This window comes from Anneissia japonica, unplaced genomic scaffold (assembly GCF_011630105.1).
Source record: "Anneissia japonica isolate Jap-2015-1 unplaced genomic scaffold, ASM1163010v1 scaffold1587_len1432017_cov164, whole genome shotgun sequence".
Lineage (NCBI taxonomy): Eukaryota > Metazoa > Echinodermata > Crinoidea > Comatulida > Comatulidae > Anneissia > Anneissia japonica.
The window spans coordinates 1,145,210-1,169,496 of record NW_022713643.1 but is presented as its reverse complement, the minus strand read 5'-3'; the positions used below and the strand labels follow the sequence as shown (position 1 = coordinate 1,169,496).

At 35.9% G+C, this 24,287-nt stretch overlaps 3 protein-coding genes across 3 annotated transcripts in view; 2 read left to right on the top strand and 1 right to left on the bottom strand.

Annotated features, from left to right (window-relative positions):
- The window catches only part of LOC117108667, a 19,910-nt gene extending 14,127 nt beyond the window's left edge, over positions 1–5,783 (bottom strand). The window contains exons 1-10 of the mRNA XM_033250764.1: positions 5,497–5,783; positions 4,606–4,831; positions 3,893–4,028; positions 3,350–3,422; positions 2,690–2,893; positions 2,284–2,410; positions 1,789–1,905; positions 1,204–1,301; positions 854–972; positions 120–388 (exon numbers count right to left, since the gene is read on the bottom strand). Of these exons, the coding sequence (XP_033106655.1) occupies positions 120–388; positions 854–972; positions 1,204–1,301; positions 1,789–1,905; positions 2,284–2,410; positions 2,690–2,893; positions 3,350–3,422; positions 3,893–4,028; positions 4,606–4,831; positions 5,497–5,586 (1,459 nt within the window). The 5' untranslated portion in view covers positions 5,587–5,783. The remainder of the gene's footprint in view (positions 1–119; positions 389–853; positions 973–1,203; positions 1,302–1,788; positions 1,906–2,283; positions 2,411–2,689; positions 2,894–3,349; positions 3,423–3,892; positions 4,029–4,605; positions 4,832–5,496) is intronic.
- A 1,345-nt stretch (positions 5,784–7,128) lies between these two features.
- On the top strand, positions 7,129–14,858 carry LOC117108642 (protein SpAN-like). Its single transcript, XM_033250734.1, has 13 exons — positions 7,129–7,289; positions 7,460–7,658; positions 7,962–8,097; positions 8,194–8,263; positions 8,716–8,919; positions 9,494–9,620; positions 9,925–10,041; positions 10,265–10,362; positions 10,805–10,923; positions 11,952–12,088; positions 13,152–13,367; positions 13,465–13,623; positions 14,203–14,858. Exons 1-13 carry the CDS (start codon positions 7,218–7,220, stop codon positions 14,352–14,354), a joined length of 1,806 nt encoding a protein of 601 aa, XP_033106625.1. The 5' UTR covers positions 7,129–7,217; the 3' UTR covers positions 14,355–14,858.
- Positions 14,859–15,001: 143 nt separating this feature from the next.
- LOC117108641 overlaps positions 15,002–24,287 on the top strand; it is a 26,025-nt gene continuing 16,739 nt past the window's right edge. Inside the window, exons 1-8 of the mRNA XM_033250733.1 lie at positions 15,002–16,200; positions 17,174–17,286; positions 17,690–17,855; positions 18,311–18,440; positions 19,229–19,298; positions 20,784–20,981; positions 21,731–21,869; positions 23,596–23,727. Of these exons, the coding sequence (XP_033106624.1) occupies positions 17,182–17,286; positions 17,690–17,855; positions 18,311–18,440; positions 19,229–19,298; positions 20,784–20,981; positions 21,731–21,869; positions 23,596–23,727 (940 nt within the window). The 5' untranslated portion in view covers positions 15,002–16,200; positions 17,174–17,181. The remainder of the gene's footprint in view (positions 16,201–17,173; positions 17,287–17,689; positions 17,856–18,310; positions 18,441–19,228; positions 19,299–20,783; positions 20,982–21,730; positions 21,870–23,595; positions 23,728–24,287) is intronic.

Sequence of the window (24,287 nt, the reverse complement as noted above, 5' to 3'; positions counted from 1 at the left end):
ATAATTTTTTTTCTCCCCGACGAATTTTGCTTTTTCTCCCGGTGGTGGGGGCAGCTCTCCCCGTCGGGTGGGGCTGGCTTCCCCCCCATCACTGAAGCCACCCCTGATTATACACTCACCAATACATGAATCGATGGCGCAGTCCTTCTCTTCAAACATTCGACCATTACACCCAGCAGTGCCTGCGCATTCCCGATGCCTTTGTTGCCTAGCACTGATCGCACACGACGGAAAGCAGTCGGACCATTCGCTCCAGTGGCCCAGGTGGTCCATCACATTGTACGTAGCTTTGAAGCCAGACTTTGTAATACTTGCATCAGTGAAAAATTTTAAGAGGATCTCGTTGCCAACACTCTCGATCTGCGGCGGCAAAGATGAGCCACAGTATCTAAAAGATAGACGTATCATTATGATATAGTACCGATATCTTACTACGTCGTAGTACGGCCGGACGACCGTCGTACGACGAATCCAACGCCGCTCCCTGTGAGCGCTAGACGACGTGACGCCGTCTGCTGGTTAACGGTGTCAGTCTGAATGGATCGTCATTAAAAACGATCCGTTGTCGCGTTGCGTTCTTCACAGAATCGTGTCGGCCGGCGACCGTCAGTCCTTGTGCGTGCTCGGCTCTACCTCCAAAGCCGGGCACTCACTTCGCATAGGACAGTCGTGCGACATCGCGACGCCAGACGGCGCGCCGTCTGCCGATTGTCGGTGGCAATCTGAACTGAGCGTCATTTCCGTTATTTTCACTTGCCGTCACTTAAACGCCAATCAAATAGAAATGAAATAAAGATATGTATAACAAAGAAAAGTAAAATGAATAAGAATTGTTCGATGTCGATCTACTTACTTAGCCCCGTCTTTATCAATGTTTTGAGAACGAATCTCCAAATAATCGTACAAACAGTCTTCTTGCAGTTCCACATCGAAATGCTCAAATGTTAAAACAATTGTTGACCCAACTTGACCCTATGGTTTAAACATAACCTACTAGTTAAAAATTATAAATATAACTGTCGTGTATTTTACATTGCGTATTGTAAATTTAAATATCCAAAGTGATATGGTTAATTTTTTTTTTTTTAATTGTCCGTCCGTCGGTATAGTGTAATAACCGTAAAAAGTATAGCATAAAGCGTTTGCTGCCTAGGGCCTAATCATAACGCATGGTGACGTAAGCTAATGCTAAGTAGTACTTACGGATATCAGAATTAAGCAATCTTGATAATTTGCATAATTTGATGGGTATTGCTCCGACATTATCACACCGTGAGTATTTGTTAGTCGATATACACAACCTTAAAGAAATTAACATGAAATTAATGAAGATTTCGAATCGAGGCCCAGTTTGTTTAATGGATTGAGCCTCATTCACACCGAATCGGAGTGTTTCGAGGAGGCCGACCGAACCGATTAGAAAATAGAATCACAGTGTGAAGGTGCATTCACACTAAATCAGAATTTTCGGATCGGAAAGCCTACCGCAATGATAAGAAAATCGAATCAGTGTTTTAAAATAGGAATGCTGGCACCGTTCAGCGCATCGGAAAAGCCGAGTCTAATTTTAGATTCGGATCCGATGGTGAAGTGCAGCTTTAGACTACGATGATTTCGAAGCAAATAGGCCATCAAAAATCACGCTCAAGTAGTTCCAAATCACCTCATATCACACCTTATTTTGTGACCCAGTGCCCCTCACTTAATCAACAACCCCCTCCAACTGCTTCCCCATTTGAAGTTTCCTAGATACGCCACTGTATGATTTAGACAAATGGGCACTCTTACCTCGATTCGCTGGCTCCTGAACTTCGCATAGATTTCCCGAAAATCCCTGGTTGCACACGCAATTACATTCTGGACCGACGTAACCACCATTCTCACACGGCAAGAGCTCACATGATGCTATGACGTCATAAGAGTTAATATTTATGAAAATTAAATAATGCTCAGAATTGTAGTAATTCTACGTATGGAAATATGATTATGATGAAAGCAAGGATAGAACTGGTAACAAAGAGAACCATATTAAACAATATGTATCACTATCAAAGCATTCACACGCATTGTCTGTAAAATGAATATCATATATTAGTGAGTTATTGAAAATGAGTTCCTAGATCCATTTTACATTGCACAGAGAGTTCGGCTGCCCTTAAATTCAGGAATTCCAAGTTTTTATTATGTTTTGAGGATTTTCCATATTTTACTCAAGAAATAAAGCTTTAGGCCTAAACATGATTTTTATTATCAAGAAATATCAATTGTTTACATTAGCCTTACCGTTGCAATTATAAATATAGTTTGCGAGTTTGATGTCGTAGAAACTTAAGCCATCACGATGATCTAATTTCCATTGGTCGATTACATCACGAGCTTTGATAGTTTCCTGACCATTTTTTGTGAAGTACTGGAACACAATGGAAATAAAAAACATCAACGTAATTAACACTGTATACATAAATGTGAAATATCATAACATGACAGTTTGTATGAGAAATATTCTATGTGTGCGTAGCAGTGTTGGCCTTGTCACACCCCAGACTGATTCAATTCATTACATATGCAGAAATGAGAACATATCGTTTAGCAGCAGTTTCCCTCCAATCAAAGACCTTGGCCCTGGTGGATAGAGTGCATTTTAGGAACTGCATTAAATAAATACAATTTAAACTTTGGGATCACTTACTTTAGTACCGTAGTGCATGATTGAACTAGTGTCGTATCGCACGCCTTCTGTGATAACATCATGTAGTTCAGCTTTGTAGAAATTGTGTAACCGACCTTCCATAATGTTGTCTGTCATTATCTGGATGTAGTCGTCACGATCGTACCGCGAATGCTCATGGATGAATCCAAGGGCGTGACCAATCTCGTGAATGATTGAGTTGACCTATGGCATGAGTAATTTACATATTCGTTATCATTAATATTAGTTATATTATTTCATATTAATATCTAGGAACTCTATCATAATCCTTATCATCATCCTCATTACTGACGCCATCACCACCACCCTCATCAACATTATTAACAACATCATCATCACCATCTTATCATCGTCACCATAACCATTACCACCACCACCACCAGAAAGAGCAGCTTAGCTCAGTCGGCTAATCTGGTGGTAGCCACAATGTGTGCGCTAAACCGTAAAAGAACGCAATACACTCTTCGGAATAGAGTAGGGGATCATCACCAGAAGGGCCCCACTGGGAATAAGTCTAGACTTACGTGGACTATCTTTGCTGTTTACACATAATAAATCCAATCAAATCCAGCTACGTTGTGCTAATCGTTATCGATATTATTAGATATAATTTCCCCTTCATCACTTCCTCATACTTACATATTGGCATCCACCTCCAATCGACACCTCTTGAGATCCACTGTACGTTACCATGCCAACTGACGACCAGCATCTATGTGTTGTAAAAAGAAGTGTGATTTTGTATTGCATTATGGCAGCAGGTGCTACCAAAAAAATCTTATGAAATAAATATCAATATCTCAAATAATTCAGTGTCTTGCAGTATTTACATGTCTGCCAACCATTTTATACATATGTGTACAGTTGTATATGTGTATATATATATCTGCCCAGACGATCTGGTACCTTATACTTATTATATATATACCTTATACATATAAAAAACATTCAAACATTAAACATGATATTATTTTTGAGCGCTTTGAGACTTTGTTATAAAGCGCTACTGATAAATCCAACCACATTACGATTGGGTTTTGATGACTTTTTTTACGGGTTTTTTTTTTTTTTTTTTTATCTTGTATTAATGTTGGTCATTGTACTCTTCATGTTTTATCGACGAAAAAATTGATTGATAAGACATTATACGAAATGATTTTGAGGTTTCTATCAGGTCCTTACCCATCGCCCTTATAAAAGTTGAGATATGCTGAGTGATCAAGCTGTACGGGAATCGGTTGGTCAGTCGGATAGAATCGCACACACGTGACTTGTTCCCAATTGCGTATGGCGGTTTGGATAGCATTGGTGTGTTCCCCTGGAAAAATACATAAAAAAGAGAATAAATTTATTTCATTTCAAATATAAAATATTATACACAAATTTGGAAGGATATAAGTCATGTACAACATTTATTAACCAACCTGTACAAGCAGAGCAATGTAATAAGTTGAGAGCAAGAAGATGCAGTGGAGATGTAGCTTGTGTTTGGGATGCTTGCCTTTCAATCCTAGGGTCCTGGGTTCAAATCCTCTGACAGCACAGGGTGTTTTTTTCTCACAACTAAAGTACATACACTTTCTAAGCCTCATAATGAGACATCGCTGATAAAGCATCACATTGCATTTATTTAAGAGGGCCCTTGAATACCAGCCGAATTTCTTGGATACGCTGGAAGGGTCACCCTCTATAAATATGGTTTTAAATAAAGATAACCATTTAAGCATGAAAGGTTGTTTCCAAGAGCTCATACTAAGACTGCCTCTTAAGCTGAAGGTAATATGATATGCAACTTCTTTCGTATTATGAATACAAATAACGAATTTACTGTATTATTTAAATTTAATATTTTTGAATGCCTGCTAATTTTTAGCAATGAAAGCATCGATACGTACGTAATCCTTGGTGTATAGTGTAGGGAATCGCTGCCTTTGGCCATCTCTGCGATAGGTTTGAAGTTGCTTTTCTTTTATTTCGCTTGGGGGCGGGCTCCTTAGTTTTTGATACATCACTTTTCGATAATTTTGTAAACTCTGCTTTTTGATAGGGCGTCAGTTTCATATCTCCCTCGAAGCACCATGGACACTCAAAAACATCTATATCCTGTTTTTCGTTCTGTTTCTGGTTAACAGTTAAAGTAAATATTTATCTTGAAGATTGAAAACAGTAAGACAATAATCATGAAGTGGTCTTATTAGATACCACTTGCAGTAAAAACCCTCTCGTATAATTTCAAATACTCATGTCTAAGTCGAAAGTAAACGCAGCGCATAATACAAACTAATCCAACCTATCACAAATTACATAAGAGTTATACCAGTAGTATTTATTTTGTTCGCAAACATACGTATTGTATGAAGCTCTATCACTGTCATATGAATATATGCCCATATTTGGGTGTAATGTGACATCATCATGCCCATATATGGGCCTATCACACAAATTTGTCACATAAAATTTTATAGTATGGCCAAAACTTTTTGTCACGCACCGTTCAAATACGGAAGTGCATAATTTACATAATTTAATTTCTTAATTATTTCAATAGTTGCATTTTTCATTTCAAGAAAGCAGTCACTTAAATAACATAACTTTGTGGAGACAGGTCTCATAGTCTTTACATTACCAGCAAATACCGGTACTACACTGTAAAATATAGTCCTAAGTTATGTTAATTATTTTATTTTTGACTTAATCATGACCTGCTGTGCTATATAACATGCCTACACAAGCACAATGTTTTAGTAAATATAATAGTAAAATTAATTTAATTATTTAAAACTTACCTTTGTTCCTGCTGTTGTCTCGAGTGGCTTTGAATTTACTCTTTTTATAGATATAATGATCGATATGAATAATATTAATGACCTCAACATTTTCTGTTTAGCTAAGTAACTTGATAGGCCTATGTAAGTTGCCTGCTCCGTCAAAAAGTGAAATGTAATTTTGCGGAGGTTTTTGGTATTGACTGAACCTGATCAGGAGATTGAACAAAATACAGTCAAATTACAAAAGTCATTACCATAGGCTTTTATTGTTGTTTTAACTAGGTGTATTTAGGCAATATTGGCAGTACGCCTGTGCCTAGTGCAATCCGTTGCTTTGATAGTGACCGATATTACCACTGGAACCCGAACAAGCGCATTACTAAAACAAAGCGAAAAATACAACATTGTTGAAGTCTCGTTTGTATTATTAAAAGCTGTGAAAAATATCATAGTGTTGAATTTTAAACTTTCGACTGACACAATCAATTCTAATTTACACTTATTTTGTTCACATCTTTCGTGACGGGATTGGTGGTACACGTGTTACGTATGTCAATTAAAAAAAATGCGTCATTGTTGAATTATTCACCGTAACTTAGCAATGTGTTTTTGACGATTTCAACCACATAAATTACTTACTTGTTCCACTGGCCGTCATCATGCTGAAGGCACTTGGCTGTCATTGACCATAAGAATTGAAATACACCCAGGCAATCCATTAAGAGAGATCCTTTTTTTTTTCTTTTTTTATAATTTTATATAAATGAATGAATGAATGATTGAAACCTGTCACCCAAGTTGGGACCCTTAACAGGTAATCTCCTCCTGGGTCAGGAGGATCCTGGAACTCATCATTGGACAGGGGCGTTCATTTCCCTGATCAGGTCAAGTCTTGCCTAGTGCAGAACAATTACTGTGATTACCTAATCTAACTCTATCGGGTGATGTGGCATAATTCGCAGCAGAATATGCAAGAATTGCCATCTTTCCGGTTGGTTGGCATTAATCACTTTTTGAATGATACTCTGGCGCGGTCATCCTCTGATTTTGTTTTTGATGTTATAGAATCTGAGAATCTTGCATGGATCCCAATTTACAATGTTCATAAATAATTATTAAAATAATTAGGCCTAGTAGAATAGCCTATATTTATTTTACAAATGTTACAGTTCAATTATTTTTTTTTCAAATCAGAAAATAATTTAAAGAGCGGTATTCAATATATCGCAAAAAAATCATCCAATTATTACTGAGAATCGGAATGAGCAGTGCTGATTAAGATGTCTTCTGGCGTGATTGGTCAGTTGCTAACTTTGGTTAATACACCGGAAAGGTCTTTAAATTTAGTGTTTTTTAGTCAAAAGTTTAAATAAATGAAAACCAAATATTTTGATATGTGTCTACCATTATTTATTTGAATAATGTTATGAGAAAATTCCTGTTTTATTTGAAATTTTCAAGAGCTTTCAAACTGTTATCACAGGCAGTATGAATAAAAGCCGCTGTTTTGCAACATAATAATAGTTTGCTTTATATTGACACCAGACAAGACATCTAATTGGCTCCGTGTTAATGAATCTAGAACCCCCAGACAGATTATATGGTGATTCTGTTGTCTTTCAAGAGCTAAATAAGACCTATGTCTTCCGGTGTGATTCATTAACACGCCGCGGACCCTATAAAGGGTGTGTGGTACACGGATTATAGGACATAAAGCACTCATACCTCAAACAGACGAAATGAAGGTGTTAATGACTCTGATGTTTGCTGTCTACCAAGTCTGGGCACAGTCGACAAACCCACCAACTCCAGTGAGTAATATTTTTGTATCATATATTTAAAAGAACCATTTAAATTGGTCACAGTTTTGGGGGATTTTTTAGACGCAAGACCTGTTTTTGTGAGGTTTTTGGTTGCTTTTTCTTATTGGTATTCTATTTTCATCTTTAGAAATGTCCGCATGCTTCTTTATATTTTGTAGGTCTCACAAGACGTCCAAGATGAGCAGAATGTTGTTCCTGATATGTTTGAAGGTGACATAATTCTGACTCAATCGCAATTCGACGAGTTACAGCAATTGATAATCACGGACGACGATAGTGTGGCACGCAAAGCAACTTCAAATCTGGCACGACGTTGGCCTTTCAAGATCATCCCCTATGAAATAACATCATCCTCAGGTGATTATTCATGTCAATATCTGAAAATGATGAACGTAATAAACTAAAAGAGTGTTAATAAATTAGTAATTTATTAATGGTGAAAAGTTCTGCAGGCAAAACAAATACGATAAATATGTTACAACTCATTCGGCTTTCTCAATTACAGTAAATGTTGGTAGAAAAATGTTTAATGTTATTATAATTATTGAATAATTATCATAACATTTATATTACTTTTACATTGAGTGCTAATAACGAAATTAATTACAATAAGATAATAATAATAATAACGGACATTAATTTATTCCGACATCTTTTAAGAAAACAACCGTGATGTTATAATGCAGGCCATCCACGACTGGGAGAGCAATACGTGCCTCGTTTTCAAGCCAAAAAGTGCCAGCGTAGCAGCCGAAGTCCTACACGATTCTTATTTATCTATATTCTCTGGATCTGGGTGAGTACAAAAATAATGTTATTCACCGCCATCCCCTCCCTCACCTGCGGTACACCATGTTTACAGATATTTTAAATACAATGATATTAATTTCAGATGTTGGTCATACATTGGTAAAATAGGAAATGGAGCTCAGCAAGTCTCGATTGGAACCGGGTGTAATCATGTAAGTACCGTGGAATGATAATAATAATTGTATTGGATTTTTCTTTTATTGAGCATGTAGGCCTACTACGAAGTAAATGAAAATTGAGCAAAATATGTTTTCTCAACCTATTAATATTTAACATGTCATATATTATTTGCATAAAGTGGCTGTTAATAATTTTATTATTATTGTGGTTCTGAGGATTAACAAAAGCTTATTTGTTTTGATCTGCGTTTATTTGAACCTCCAGGATGTTTTACATTTTTTTAAGCAATAGCGTATTGTCTCTTGGGTGAGAAGTTGGGTGAAAAGTTAAGTGATCATGTGTGTAATACACTCCTCGTATGGTAGCAAGGATGTGTGTCTCGGTGTACTGCTCAACACCATAATTCACAGAAAATAAAGTAAAATTAGACTTGTTCGGAGAGTAACCAAAAAGATTCATTATATATGTTTCCTTCTTTATTCAGAAAGGCACAATTATTCATGAACTGGGGCACGCGATTGGTTTCTTCCACGAGCAATCTCGACCTGATCGTGATAATTATATCCGAGTTCTGACAGAAAACATTCTGGCGGGAACAGAAGGAAATTTCCGCAAGTACGATTGGTCATCCATCTCAACAGAGTCTGTTCCGTACGATTTGGGGTCAATTATGCACTACGGTACTTATGTAAGTACATTAAACATCTTTCAAAACATGATCACACTAAACCTTCATGTGATAGTCATACGATACTATTTTCAAATGGTCAGCGTGCTCATCACTGCTTTGGCGCGGGCTGACCATCATAGTACTGAAGTGTGCAAACAATAAATCTTACACTAGTGACCATTTTGTAACGTAGCTAGATAATAATATTGATGGCCTGTCGATCATATCTGATTAAAAATATTTAAAGAAAAAAAAACTAATTTAAATAATAGCTATGAGATGGAGTATGCTCTCATTATTATCAATGTGGTGTTAAAGTTTCTTTTGAGCATCGGTGGGGGCGTAATATTTATTGAATCATGAAATAATACAGTTTTAAATCCTTTCCGGTGTGTCAATTAAGCTTAATAACTGACCAATCAGAACATCACTAAGATTACGCGCTTGTCCCACAAACACGTGTGTCCCACAAACGCACGCGTGTACGTACGTTTACGCTATGTTCTTGTGGCACCGTAGCAACGTTATTAAAGGGGCGGGTCTTTTTTCTAATTATTTTATAGACTGATCTATATGCTATCTTCTATTTCAGTCCTTTTCTAAAAACTCAAAAGCAACGATCGTAGCCCTTAACCCGCTTTACCAGACACTTCTGGGGAACCGATTTGAGCTAACATTTGCGGACATCAAGTTGGCAAATATAATCTATGGTTGCAACGGTAAGCTCATATATACAAATTGAAATTTATAATTGCATTTTTGTATTTTTGATATTTAAAAAGCAATAATTTTAATTAATGTTTCGTAAATGTAGTTTTGTGCTGTCAAATATTATAAGCATACTGTACTTAATTCATATGTATGAATAGGCGTATAATATGTAGGCCTATATATTTCAGTTTTTAATTTTGCCTGAGAAACAAGATATAGGCCTACGGTGACACGATGATGAGACTTATAATAACGATGTTAATAATAAAACTATATATAAAAATATGCAACGTTTAATGATTGTATTTGTAGTGGGATGCAACGAATTGAACTGTCGAAACGGCGGCTACGTGGGCCCTGAATGTACGTGTGTCTGTGCACCGGGATTCAAGGGAGAATTTTGTCAAGAAGAAGAACCAGTTGACAGGGGTAAAAACATTCTAAATTATGTATTTTTGATGATTGTAATGATGATTATTATTTTTGAATATGATTATGGTTATGATTAGGAGGATTGCTGTTGTCACTAAATTTATTAAATTTGATGTGTTTGACCTTCTCTATACCATATGCTACATGTGTTTAAATGAATGTTTGATCTGTAAATCAAATCATCAATTTGCAAAATAATTACTAAATCCTTTGTGACCAGGTTGTGTGTACGAATTAACCGACGCGGCAGGTGTGATCACGTCACCAAATCATCCAGAAAGTTACAACAATAACGAAGAATGTTTGTACCTAATAAAGGTATTGGCTGAAATCATTACTTCTATATTAAGATGTTTCTATATAATCTCATTAGAAAATGTTACAAGTCACAATTTACAGTCTTGGCTCCACCTAATTTGACATGCGTTGTTAGGCACGGAACTTTCCTTACCTTGTGTACAGGACGTGAATCTACTATGAATGTTTTTAATGTATTATTCACATATTAAAGAAACTTAACAAAAGAGGAGATTGATATCCATTTTGAGTCGAAAGAGGGGAATTTTGCCTATCACGGTGAATAGTATAAACGCTATGTAAAACTTTCTTTCTCTTTACAACGTCATAACTTGAATAATACTAATTTAAACCTAAGAAACAAATGCTATTCAGATTAAACCCAGTGCAAGCCTAGATAGGTTTGGTGACTGAGCTGTAGGCCTACCGCTTAATAATAACACTCTTTTTTAAATAACTTTAGGGAGGCGAAGGGTCAACAATCACACTACGATTCTTGGCGTTTGAACTTGAGGATAGCACCGGTTGCCGATATGATTTCCTTGAAGTTCGATTTGATGATCTCTACACTGAAAACACCAAGTATGAAAAACACAAAGACAGTTTTTATTTTAAGGCTATAACTCGAATTTTCCTATACCGTACTCGTGCGAATAAGCGCCCAGGTTGAATAAGCGCCCCGTTTGAATAAGCGCCTCTCAATAATATTATCATGTGATTTTTTTTTGAACAAGTCAGAAATCCAATCAATCCTGGAAATGTGGATGTTGGCATGATTTGAGCTGCGCAGTGGAATCACATTTTCCTTAGGTCAATATGAAAATGAAGATATTTCTCTTGGACAGATAAAAGCTCCCTGGACAGCGTGAAACTTTCATCTTCTTACATTTGTCTAGAGGCCTATAGTCCTACTGCTTTTCCGACAATTTGCACCTTTAACACATTCTCATCTGAGTTTTCAAGAAAACCTGCAATGATCATACCATCCTGCTACATAATCTCAATCGGCCGATGGCCAACAAGCTAACCACCACCACTAATTTAATTTGCTATTCTGCTCTTATATAAATACTCGACGAGACGAGCCATATGCTCTCTGGACGATTATCTTTTCAGCCGCACCACCATTCGTAATTTGCGGTTTCCCGATGTCCTTATATAATCGTTTTTCATTCAAAAAGTGCCTCCTGAACTTACTAAGTTCTCACATGGAGGTATGGTTCTCATAAGAACCCCTCGATTTTCATCTAATTCCATCAACGCCCCCTCAATTTCCCCTCTGTTTTCATAAGCCCGGGAGCTTATCCGGGCGAGTACGGTACTTAAAGTTAGAGGGGAGTGCTCATGGACATTGTACACGAATATGTGTGGAAGTATGAGCAACCTACCGATTTTTTATATTTGCAGGTTTCTTTTTTTTTTTTTTTCTTTTCTTTTTTTTTTTTTTTTCTTTTTTTTTTGGAGTTATGGCTTGTGAAAAATTAAAAACAAAATGAAGGGACCGATAAAAATGAGGGAGTGGTCAACAAACATCTTTAAATATTATTATTGATAGTAAACAAAATGTTTATTTACTTTATAAAATCAGCGTTTGTATTGATTTATTGTAGGTATTGTGGCACAACTGTTCCTAATGAAATTACATCAGTGTCGAATATGATGTTTGTACGATTCTATTCCGACATCAGTGTCTCCCAATCTGGATTCAAGGCATCTTGGGTTATAAATGGAAGCCCTCTAACAACAGGTAACTTACTGTTTTATTATCAGATGACAGATACAAAGAATGATAGGCCTATAATTATATAAAATTTGTAAGACATGTAACTGCGAGTGCATTATTTGACTAAGCAAATACCATTAATATGATATGTAAACAAATAATTAGTTACCACAGGGATCTGTGTGGAGTATGTGTATGAGCTCTGCAACGTAATCTCAGTAAAATAATATAGAGAACAAGGTTCGAGTCTTAAATGGCTCTAAGGATACAGTAACAACATCAGTGTCCATTATGCCAATGAGGAAGGTTAGCCCTGTGGTGTGTTTACAGACACAGAGTAGCAAATCTAGTAGTTCCTAGACTTGGTCTTGTCCATCTTGTTTGTTTAGCTCATGCTCTTGCTTATGCAATCATGATCTTGGTCTTTCCCTGTACGGCTCTCGTTCATAGTTCTCCTTTTGTTCGTGGTCCTGTCCACATGCGTTTGTCCAGCGCTTGCTCGCTCTTGCTTTTCTCATGATCTTGGTCTTTCCTCGTACGGCTCTCGTTCATAGTTCTCCTTTTGTTCGTGGTCCTGTCCACATGCGTTTGTCCAGCGCTTGCTCGCACTTGCTTTTCTCATGATCCATGGTCTTTCATTGTACTGTCCTTGGTTATCCTCCCTCTTGCTCCTGGTTTCCCATGCGTTTGTTGAAAGCTCGCTCTTACGTTCCCACGATCTTGGTTTTTCCTTGTACTGCTCTTGTTCGTGGTTATCCTTTTGTTCGTGGTACTGACCAGGGGACAGTTAAATCACAACTATGCGTTTTTGCTTAAGCACCCATAATCTTGTTCTTTCTTAGTGCTGCTCTTTCTTTTATTTGTATTCATGGGTTTGAACTTGGTGTTTTTTGTGTGTGTGTTATTGGTCTTGGTCGTATTAGAAAGTATTTAATTTCTGATTTAAAACATGTTCATTGGCGTAGTTCACTGACATAATCAGTTACAAATTTACATCTTTGGTGGAAAGAATCAACGTGAATAAAATTGAAAGCCCTCATTATAACTTTAATATATAACACACAACGTTGATTTTGAATATTTTCAGAATCTATGATTGATAAAACAAGTACCGTATCCATGACGTCGACCAGATCTCCTACGTCACCAGATAAACTGACCACATTGTCACTGACATCAAGGACAACAACTGTAAGTTCTACAACATCGGGTGAACCCACCACTCTGTCACAGACATCAAGGACATCAGATGAGCCAACGACGCTGCCAATGACATCCGTACGACAGATGAATACAGATGACGGTAATATGCTATATAATAATCATTCGATTGTCATATATTATCAGTACTGCACTGTTAAATTGTATTGATATAAACATTTGACGTATTACCATTTCAGGTCAATCTGGCTGTGCAGGATTTGGGTTGTGGACTGAGTGGAGCCAATGCTCAATTACTTGTGGCGAGGGAGGAATAATGGAACGGTCAAGAATTTGCTCTGACGGGCCTGGATGTCTGGATACCCAATCAATCATGTGTTCCCTGGAGCCTTGTCCAGGTAAATATTGATATGTATTAAGAAATAATAATAATAATAATAATAATAATAATAATAATAATTTTTTTTCTTTTTTCCCCAGTAGAATACGATAGCGTTTGATATTTTGAAAATAATATTTTAAATTGTAACATATTTATAATTTAACATTTTAACTTTTGATTTTAAACTGCATTCTCATTACGGTGTTTAGCGGGCCCTTTGTAATTGTAAAAAAAATGCTACTAACACAGCTAGTTAAGCCAGTGCAGACAGGCTAATGGCTCCTATAAAAACGCTTGCCGCTACACAGTTAATCAGCGTCGCCGAAAAACAGCTGACAATAGCGTGTAGCTATTTGATGGAAATTTACCTACTTGAGTGTCAATAGCCTACTTGAGTATGAAGAGAACTATCTGAGTATGAATAGGCCTACTGGAGTGTCAATAGCCTATTTGAGTACGGTATCAATTCAATATTTTAAGAAATGAATAATGAATATTACACCTATAGAATAACACTTGACTTGTGCATTCGAATCTCAGATAATGTGCTATTTTACGACCAATTAACCTCGATAATCAACCTTATTCATTGCAGCATACGGAGAATGGACTGAGTGGTCATCTTGTGTTCGTATTTGTGACAACGGCCCAAATAAGCGTGTGCGACTTCGTTCATGTGGAGGAGATTTAGTGGATTGCATGGGCGATACTGTCGAGTTTGATGAGTCGTGCCCACCACCTTCTTAGAGCGACATTTTTGACTTAGGCCTATTTGTTTTACTTGATATAAGAGACTCTTGAAGCTTGCTTATGAGCCTCTCGTGCATGGGCATTTTGTCACCGTTCTCTTTTTATCTCGTCAATAACCTTTAAAAATGTAAATTTGTTTGTATACTTCGCCGTCGGAGTTTATATGCAGATAATAATTAGGCCTAATTTTATTATTTTAATCTTATGTGTAAACATAGATTATATTTGTGGATAATAATATTTTTATAATGCTGCCAATTTTTGTCTTATATGATAGGCCTAAAAATAAACATCATAATTGAATCTTATAATGTGGCAATTACGGTACGATCCAGACTGTGATATTTTGTTGTTGCAGCTAAAGTTTATTAAGTCTATTCAATTGAAATTATTAAGTAGAGCATTCAGATTGCAGATCATGTAATATGCAAACCTTTAATATTTTTACCAATATTCTGTTTCATAATATGATAAAAATAAAATTACATGAGCTATTTTCAATTAACTTTCTCTGTGGTTTTATTAAGTATACTAGTAGATATTGCATATACTAAGTACATGTTGATGTTGCAATGAATGGTGACTTTATCTAATGTGGTCAATTAAGGATTGACTGACAACTGTCGAGAACACCCTCAATAAAGAAATAAGAAAATTAAACAGTTTATATGAAAAGACCATACAAATTAATAAATGAGACAGATAAACCAGCCCAGTTTTTACTAATTTACTGTAGGCCCAAATGAGTTACTGTATAATATATATATATATCAGTATCTTTTATTCAATAAAAGCATATACAAATAGTGGCAAAATAAAATTCTTTGGCTGAATTGAGAAAGTTTTACATACATAGGCCTGCCAAAGTCAAAATGTATTTTATTATATTATATCATATGATTGTATGATGTTTGTGATTCTAGCTAGATTTTTATACCAGTCTGTTAGTGGCGATTATTCGCTGTTGGATTGGAATAAATAAATAAGTAAATATACTTTCATAAAATATCATTTAAAAATACTTTACATTAAAAAATACGGTGTTATTCATAAATCATTTAAATTGAATACCAGCCATTTTAAGGAATATAGGAACGGTGATATTTAATGCGTCTGTTATGTCGACAAGAAAAATAATATTTTTTTTTTCTAAACTTACAATTTGAAAGCTAACACAATTCCATATAAAATGTAAGCATTTGCGATATAGACGGTGTCGTCCTAGCTAGTTGTATCAAAACAATGTATAAATACATGTATACATTTCGATAATTTCAACACTATTCAGTTTGTCCATCGAGACACGTGCGTGGAACATCATCTCCGACATTGGTCGGATATGAATTGTACTGTTGTGACCATTTCATCACATACATTAGGTCTATATGTCATTAGCGAATACTTATTGGGTTTAAGAAATCAAATATCCACAATACACCGCATGATATTTCATTTCGAAAACTGATTCTTTCTACAAAAATCTAAAATTAAGAAATCTTTGGGATAATAATTAGAATGAGTATGATGATTATCACAATGTGTATAATGAATGTCCCATTATTTAAAGAAATACATTGTCTATATATGTATTAATTATAATTGATTAGGCTACATAGTAGATATTAATTAGTTCAGGTATTTAATTGTATAGCTGTTAATGAACTGTCAATATATAGGCAGATGGCCATAAATCAATAATGCCACATGTTGCCTCCGTTGTAAATGAAACTTATTTTAGTCCCATAAATATATAAATTATGATCTATTACCTTTAAAATCATTCCAAAGCAGTCATTGCTGCGGAGTAGTTTCACAGACTATCTCTCATCAAATAAAACTTCAGGTAGGATAAACTACTATTTTTGTTTTTTTATTATTATGACTCCTTTGGGATGGTGTTAACAACAAACATTTTATCCTCAAACTTTCACCGACAAATAAACTGGGTTCACATTGAGATGAATCAGCATATGTATCTAATGCTTAAAGCTTTGCTTTCACCTCTGAAAGAGCTTTGCCCTGCATTCGGCTGAATACGGCAGTTCTGGTTTTGGTGGGTAAAGCCGACCTCATACGGTCTCCAACTGTAGTGTTTAAAGGTTTAAGAGGTACAGCGTCAGTCACTGCTGTTTTTGATCATGGTGATGATAATATAAATATGATGATAATGATGATGATAATGAGGAGAAACACAGGATGATGATGGTGGTGGTGGTGGTGTGGGTGATGATAATATGGTGAGGAGAAGGGAACTGATAATGATGATGGTGACCATCATTACAGCTTATCAGCAAAATCATTATCAATCATTACCATCATTATTATTATTACATTACCATTATAATCATTATGACTATTGTCAATATCATTATCAACAACAACATCATCATCACCACCATCATCACTAACATTATAATTATTATCGCCAATGGAGTATCCAGGAGTCTTAAAATGGAGAGCTGATGGAGTGAGGGTGGGAGCGGAGTTGACGTGGTGGAAGGAGGATGATTAAGTGAATGGGAGTTAGCACGCAAAATAATGTGATAGGTGATGTTTAACTGCTTGAGCGTGGTATTTTTGCCTTTAAACTTTTTCAATATGGGCGACTGGGGACAAGCTTTTTATACTATTATCACCATCGTCATCATCATCATTATCATAATTAATTAAAAAAACTACTATGATAATTAATATATCACTGATATGTCAAATCCACTATCATATTTACTACTTAGTACTTTAGACTTTACTTTGTGTTACTATTACCATACAGTACAGCCAAATATTATATGTTATATATTTCATACTCTGATTAGCCTTCTAAATGGATTCTTCTAAAATAAGTGCGGTTTTGATCGTATTTTTCCTGATGATGTCATTACAGCTAGCCTGTGCCCGACCACCAAAGAACGACACACAGCAAAGAAAGGTTTGATACTATGTATTTTGCTGTATTTATAGATAGAGCTAAGATCGTCTCAAGCCCTGAAATAATTTCCACTATTCACAGCATTTCCCACGCACCTAACATATATGGGATTTTTCTCTTGAACTATACAAATTGCACATGATTGTATTTTTCCGTAATAATTATAAAAGTTATTGATATTTTTTTAGGTCAAGCTTAAATCTTGTCGGCCCTTAATTTCTCCTAAGACGCATAAGATTTTTTTTATTCATAATTAAAAAATTAAATGACGTAAATATTTTTCACATTTTCACTTGTTTTTATTATTGCTTCTGTTAAATTGCTTTTATTTAAATGCGCAACAAGTAGTATCAGCTTGATTGTTACCTACGTTTTTTTAATGAAAACTTTAATATACAAACAGGGTGCAGATGATCCGGTGGTAGTTGCAGCGGAAGAGGGTGCTGACATAATTCTAACCAAACAACAGAATGACACAATATCCCGAAATGGAGGACGTTTCAGAAGAAGGACTGATTTGATCAGTCCGTGGCCGAATAACCATGTAGTATTTGAAATCGTTGACATCCGTAGGTCTACAATGTTTATAACTTTTATAATAAATTAAGTAATAAATACATAAATAAATAAATTATAATGATAAAAATAATAGGCCTATAATTAACGATTAAAAGAAAAAATGATTTTGGTTTAAATAAAATTTATTGATATTTATTTCCTTTCAATCAAATAACATTTAATTTCCTCCGCCGGAGGTTATAGTAGGCCTATTCACTGCCGTCTGTCTTTTTGTCGGTGGGTCAGGGTTTCTTTCTAACATTTTGTGGAATGTACATAATAATCAAAAAAGACACCTTTCAATTTTCGGGAAAAAAAGGTCAAAGAACAAGGTCAATTCGATTCGGCCTACACGCAACATAGGTTTATGTCAATTAAGTTTATATACGGACATGCGCAGTTCAGACTACGAATTGAGGGCGACCTTAAAAGTATATAAATTGTGTTTGGTTTTCTTGCCCTCTAGACGAGAGTTTAAAGCCGTTAGTGTATCAAGCAGTGGCCGACTGGTCTCGAGACACGTGCATAACGTTCGAAGAGTATGATTATGTAGACCAATATCAAGACCGTCTCCAGTTTGTGTTTACTGAAAATGGGTAATGAATATTAATTAAGCATAGGAAATGTTTACACCGGACACTCACTGCGTCGTGCGACGGTCGTACTACGAATCCACATTTGCTTCCGGCGATCGATAGACGACGCAACGCTGTCTGCTGATTGTCAGTGGCAATCTGAACGGAGTCCTCATTAAAAAGACGATCCGTTGGGTCCGCGTCTTCGCGTGTGTTCTTCGTCGCGCTGCCGTCGCGTCGCCGTCGCACGCAGTTGAGTAAAAACCAATTGTTAATTCTGATCTGATTGGTTATTGGCATATATTCAATCAGATTACGAATTGTTTTAAAACTGGTGTAACAAATAGTCACTGCCTATTAATAAACGAATGAAACTGTCATCAAGGATATCTAAGATACTTCATGCTGCATCACTAGACCTACCAATCATAAAGATAAATAATTCAGGATGTTCAGATTTTTAACGAGCACATAAGTAGTATTGAAACGAAGTCGCTACAATACATTGAAATAACTTTGTAATAAAAATGTTATAGGCCTAATAAACACCGAGAAACGTAATGTATATTTTTAAATCTCAATGCTTAAATTATAGCACAAGCACCAGGCTAAAGGGAAAGGGGCGTAACCACTCTATTTGCACCCTTTTGCCCCAGTTTTATTATAATATTCAATAATCTGTCTCTTATTAACCGTTCCCGAGTTCCCGTCAAATATGCTTTTTGTATTTTAGAACAAATCTGTTGTACAACGTTAGCCTGACTTTATGACGTAATCATTAATGGCGTAGGCCTATGTTTTGTTGGCAGATGTTACTCATATTTAGGATACACGTCTGGACTTCAGCCAATCTCCTTGGCCAATTCGGGATGTTCACATGTAAGTATTAGTTTCGGATTCAGAGTCATTTATGAAGTAGGCTTACATGACACTTTTGCTTCCAATAGGTATAATTGATATATTTATAAAAATTGGTTTTATTACTATTTACTGTTAAAAATCAAACACTTTACTTAATGATTGTTGTAATCCATAAACAGCATCGTTAACTAGAATGAAATCGTTGGATAAAGTAAAGGCCTGTTTATACTTTCAGCCAAATAACTATAACGATAAAAAGGTAAAAGGCAATTGTTCATATAGAAAATAACCGAAATAAAGTTTTTACACTAGGAGGATTCGATAACGATTTATCGGTTATGCGATAACAAAATATTTTGACAGATCAAATCAGATGACGTCATAATCCTGGAAAACATTGAAATCGTACGTAGTAGTAGCAACGATGTTATCGTTTTCAATGATTATGACGTCATCTGATTTGATTTGTCAAAATATTTTGTTATCGTATACACGATAAATCATTATTGAATCGTCTTAGTGTAATAATTTCTTCCATTACTTTTATTTTCTATAATTATGAACAATTGCTTTTTATCTTTTTATCGTTATCGTTGCAAGTATAAACGGGCCTTAAGTGATTAAATAATGCATTGCCTAATTTCATTTAAGTCATTAATGAAAATATTGAACAATAATGATGATTATAAGGAGAACTTTGTTATACACCAAGTTTACATTGAAACGGAAGACCTATGCTATCACCAATTTTACATGAGCAGTTAATGTGGAATACAAAGATTTTATTATATCAATCATTCTGCCATTGACTCCAATTAAACCATATGTGAACGGCATTGTGATCTGATTCAATACGGTCGTCTATCTTAATGTATTTTATTTGTTGAAAATGTTCGAAAAATGATAATAAATAATCACAAAATATTACCTAAATAATTCAAGAATGATGTTTTGCAATATCCGATGCGTTATTGCACCGAATACTCAGTACGTTTCCAAATACAAAATTCGCAAGTGATTCAGATAAGAATTGAACCCAGATAACTAGCCTGGTGTCATAATCACTAGCCCACAGAAGTTGCGCTTAGTAACTCGGAAATCGGATACAACTAAGCCCGAGCTCGGTGCTCTGTGGTTATGACATCAGGCAAGTTATCTAGAGGTTCGATTCCCACCCGAATCACTGGCAAATTTTTCGCAAGTATTTGGGACCGTACTGAATATTCGGTACGATAACACGTCAGGTAGGGCAAAACATCACTCCTATGCTATCGATATGTATGCTTATGCGCTTATTGTCTCTTTATTCATGCCAGCAAACACTCTAAAGACCACTTATAAAGTTAAAGAAGAAAATTTAAAAACAGTAGGCCTATACAGGTCTTCTGTTCGATTTTCCTTTATCAACTAGGCAATGAATAACAAGTAGACTTTTCTGAAATACTGTGTGTCAAATGTGTTTGTAGGCCTAATTATTTGATTTCCTTATTTTATATACCGTAGATCAGCGTTATTTTACACGAACTTGGCCATGCACTTGGCCTAGCTCACGAGCAGACCAGGCCGGATAGGGACGACTATATTCAAGTTTTGGAAGAAAATATCGAAGACGGTTACCATTCACAGTACGCCATTCTGGACCTGCCTAACGACGAGAACGTACCGTACGATGTAGGCTCCATCATGCATTATAGTCAGTGGGTAGGTCATCACTACCATCATTAGCGTCTAATGGCGTATACCTGATGCTGTTACGTAAGCCATGGCTCATGCCTATGTATTACAGTATACAGCAACATCTCGGAGATTCAACTGCACATGTAGTCTGTATTTTATGGAGTTTAATTCATTTACAGTTATCGAATTTTGTTTCCAGTATCGACAAATACCAAAACTACAACAATACAGACGATTATCATTGTTTTGTTATATCTTGCCATCTTTAGTAATGGGAAGTTTAAATTCACAAACCTTACCTGGCCTACCTTACCTTAGCCGACCAACAGGTCACATACTAACATAACATAATTGCAAACACAGTCGTATTATATTTAGTAAAGCCTGAGCACTCACTGCGTCGTACGACGGTCGTCCGACCGTCGCACGACGAATCCACCTCTGCTTCCGGCGACCGATAGACGACGTAACGACATCTGCTGATTTGCAGTGGCAGTCTGAACGGATCCTCATTAAAAAAGCGATTGTTGGTTCCGCGCCGTCGCGTGCGTTCGTCGTCGCCGTCTTGCACAATGAGTACCCGGCTTTGTTTATCCGTTCTCTAATGTGCAGAATTAAAAACTCTAGGAAGATTTCATCCAGCAGATATAAAAATGGAGGTATAGGAATAGAAAGTTAGATTATTTAAAAATAATATCCACTAAACAAAACGTATCAAAATATAAATATTCAAATAGCAACAATATACTAACATAATGAATTGTATTAATTAGACTTTCAGCAAGGTTCCATATAACGACGAATTCTCTACGATGATAGCACATGACCCACTGAAGCATTCTGGGATGGGTCAACATGGAAGACTCAGTCACATTGATAAGATGTACATGAATAAACATTACAACTGCATGGGTAGGTTTAATTTACCGAATTAGTAGCACAGTATTATTAGCAGTGGCAGCAATAGTAATATCAGTAGCTAGTAGCAGAAACAGTTGTAGTAGCAAAAAAATATCTCTAACAGTATCAGTGACTTGATTATTGATTGAATTTATTCGTAATCAGAGTAATAAAACACATGCAAAAAAAAAAACAAAACAAAAAAACAAAAAAACAGAAGATATAAAAATTGCACAACTAATTATAAGGAAAAGCCCCAAAAAGTAAAATTTTTGCACATTTTATCATGACAGAAAACAAGCAGTTCAAAAGGCATAAAATGTAAAACAGAAGATAAAATTCATTAAACTTTTAATAGTAGTAGTGGTAGCAGCAGTAGCCGTAGCAGCAGCAGCAGTAGCAGTAGCAGTAGTAGTAGTAGTAGCCTATTATTGTACAGGCCCTCTAACATATACAATTCCGAAATACCAATTTATTTGCCTATACATCAAAATAAAAAAAAATATAATATTAATATAAAGAAAATATTATAGCATAGATAAATCTAGAAGCTTTGGGCTAATCTATATCTGTGTTGTTCTTAGTAGCCTATTATTATACAGGCCCGTTGGCAGGGGTTGCAGAGGGCAACAACAAAACATATTAATATGAATAAAATATTATAGCATAGATAAATCTAGAAGTTTTGGAGTAATCTATATCTGTGTTGCGTAGTTGTCTTTAGTAGCCTATTATTATACAGGCCCGTAGGCAGGGGGTTGCAGAGGGTGCGGACGCACCCCACCCATAAATTCCAAAAGATCTACTTTTTTCAACCTATTATTTCACAAATTTCTTTCTAATTATTGCTAATAGTATACATTACATTTTATATTTGCCAGCTCTTCTAACCATTTATTTTTTATTACCTTTTATTTTTTATTACCAATGGTATGAAATTTGTTGGAATGATCAGCTCTGGTGAAATTGATCAATATAAACAATGTTATCAAATAGGCCTACATCAAATAGGCCTACAGATGTAAAGGACATAAAACGGTACGGTACTTCTTCTAAAAACACAAATTTAAATAGAATATTCACGAATTGGTTTGAGAAATCAATTATATAAGGTCCTCAAGATGCTATTTTGTTGAAGCTTCCGGGGATTCCCCCCCCCCACAACATCCCCTCTCTATGCCCCTGACCCTGGACCCACGAATTTCAAAAAGTACACTTTTTAAACCTATTATTTCACTAAAATCGTTCGTAATTATCTTGATATGCTAATAGTATGGATTGCCTTTTTGCTAGCTCTTCTAACCGTTGATTTTAATAACTGTGATACGAAATTTGTTGATCGATTCATTAGCCTATGAACAATTTTATCTGTTCTACATAGACATGAAAAACTACCACTTTAGGTCCCTGATAATACCCAAATGAATACAAATTTAAATAGAATAGAAATCCATTTATAAGGTGCTCAAAATGCTAATTTGTCAAAAGCTTGGGGGGGGGGGTTCGCCCCACCCCCGCGGGTGTACTAGGCTCCCACTAGCCTAAAGCCCGCTTCGATCGTAAAACGCACCTCCCATCGAAAATCCTGCCTACCAGTCTGTTATTTATTATTAGGCAGTTTTATTAAAAATAATCATAGTATTTAAGTGGTCCTTTATATAATATTACATTCATAGTTTAAATGTATCGATTGTATCAATGTAAACGCTTAAAAAGACAATTTCATTGCATGGTTTAGATCACTGCACCCCGGAGCAGTTGGCACAGATTTGTCAATACGGTGGCTTTGTTGGTAAAGATTGCGTATGTGTATGTCCAGAGGGGCTAGAAGGCCCATTATGCGACAGTATGACACCATCTCCATCACCGGGTAAGCTGTCTTTTTTTCACTATGAGCAGGGTAACGTTTATGTGAAATTAGAGATAGAATGTAATGCCTCCTCTTTAATGAACATTTACTGTTCTCCACTAACATATGCAATTCCGAAATACTAATTTATTTGCGTATACATCACAATAAAAAAATATAATATTTATATGAATAAAATATTATAGCATAGATAAATCTAGAGGTTTTGGGCTAATCTATATCTGTGTTGCGTAGTTTTATATTAGGTGTGTGTGGATTTTGGTTTGGTGGGTGTGGGGTGAGATACCAATGAGGATGTGTCAATTTGTGGATTAAAGACGCATGCTATCAGTGGCAGATTTAAGGGGGACTCGCCCCCTCCCTTTTTCCAAAGACAAAATAGAAGGAAAAAAAAAGAAGAAAGGAAGAAAGAAGAAAGAAAGGAAGAGAAATAATTGATCGCCCATAACGCCTCAGAGGTTATTTTTGGGTGTCTGGAAACAAACATTTCGCGGGGGCATGCCCCTGGACCCTCTTCCTAGTGTGATCTAGATCGGCCCACTTTCGTTCCCCCCCCCCCC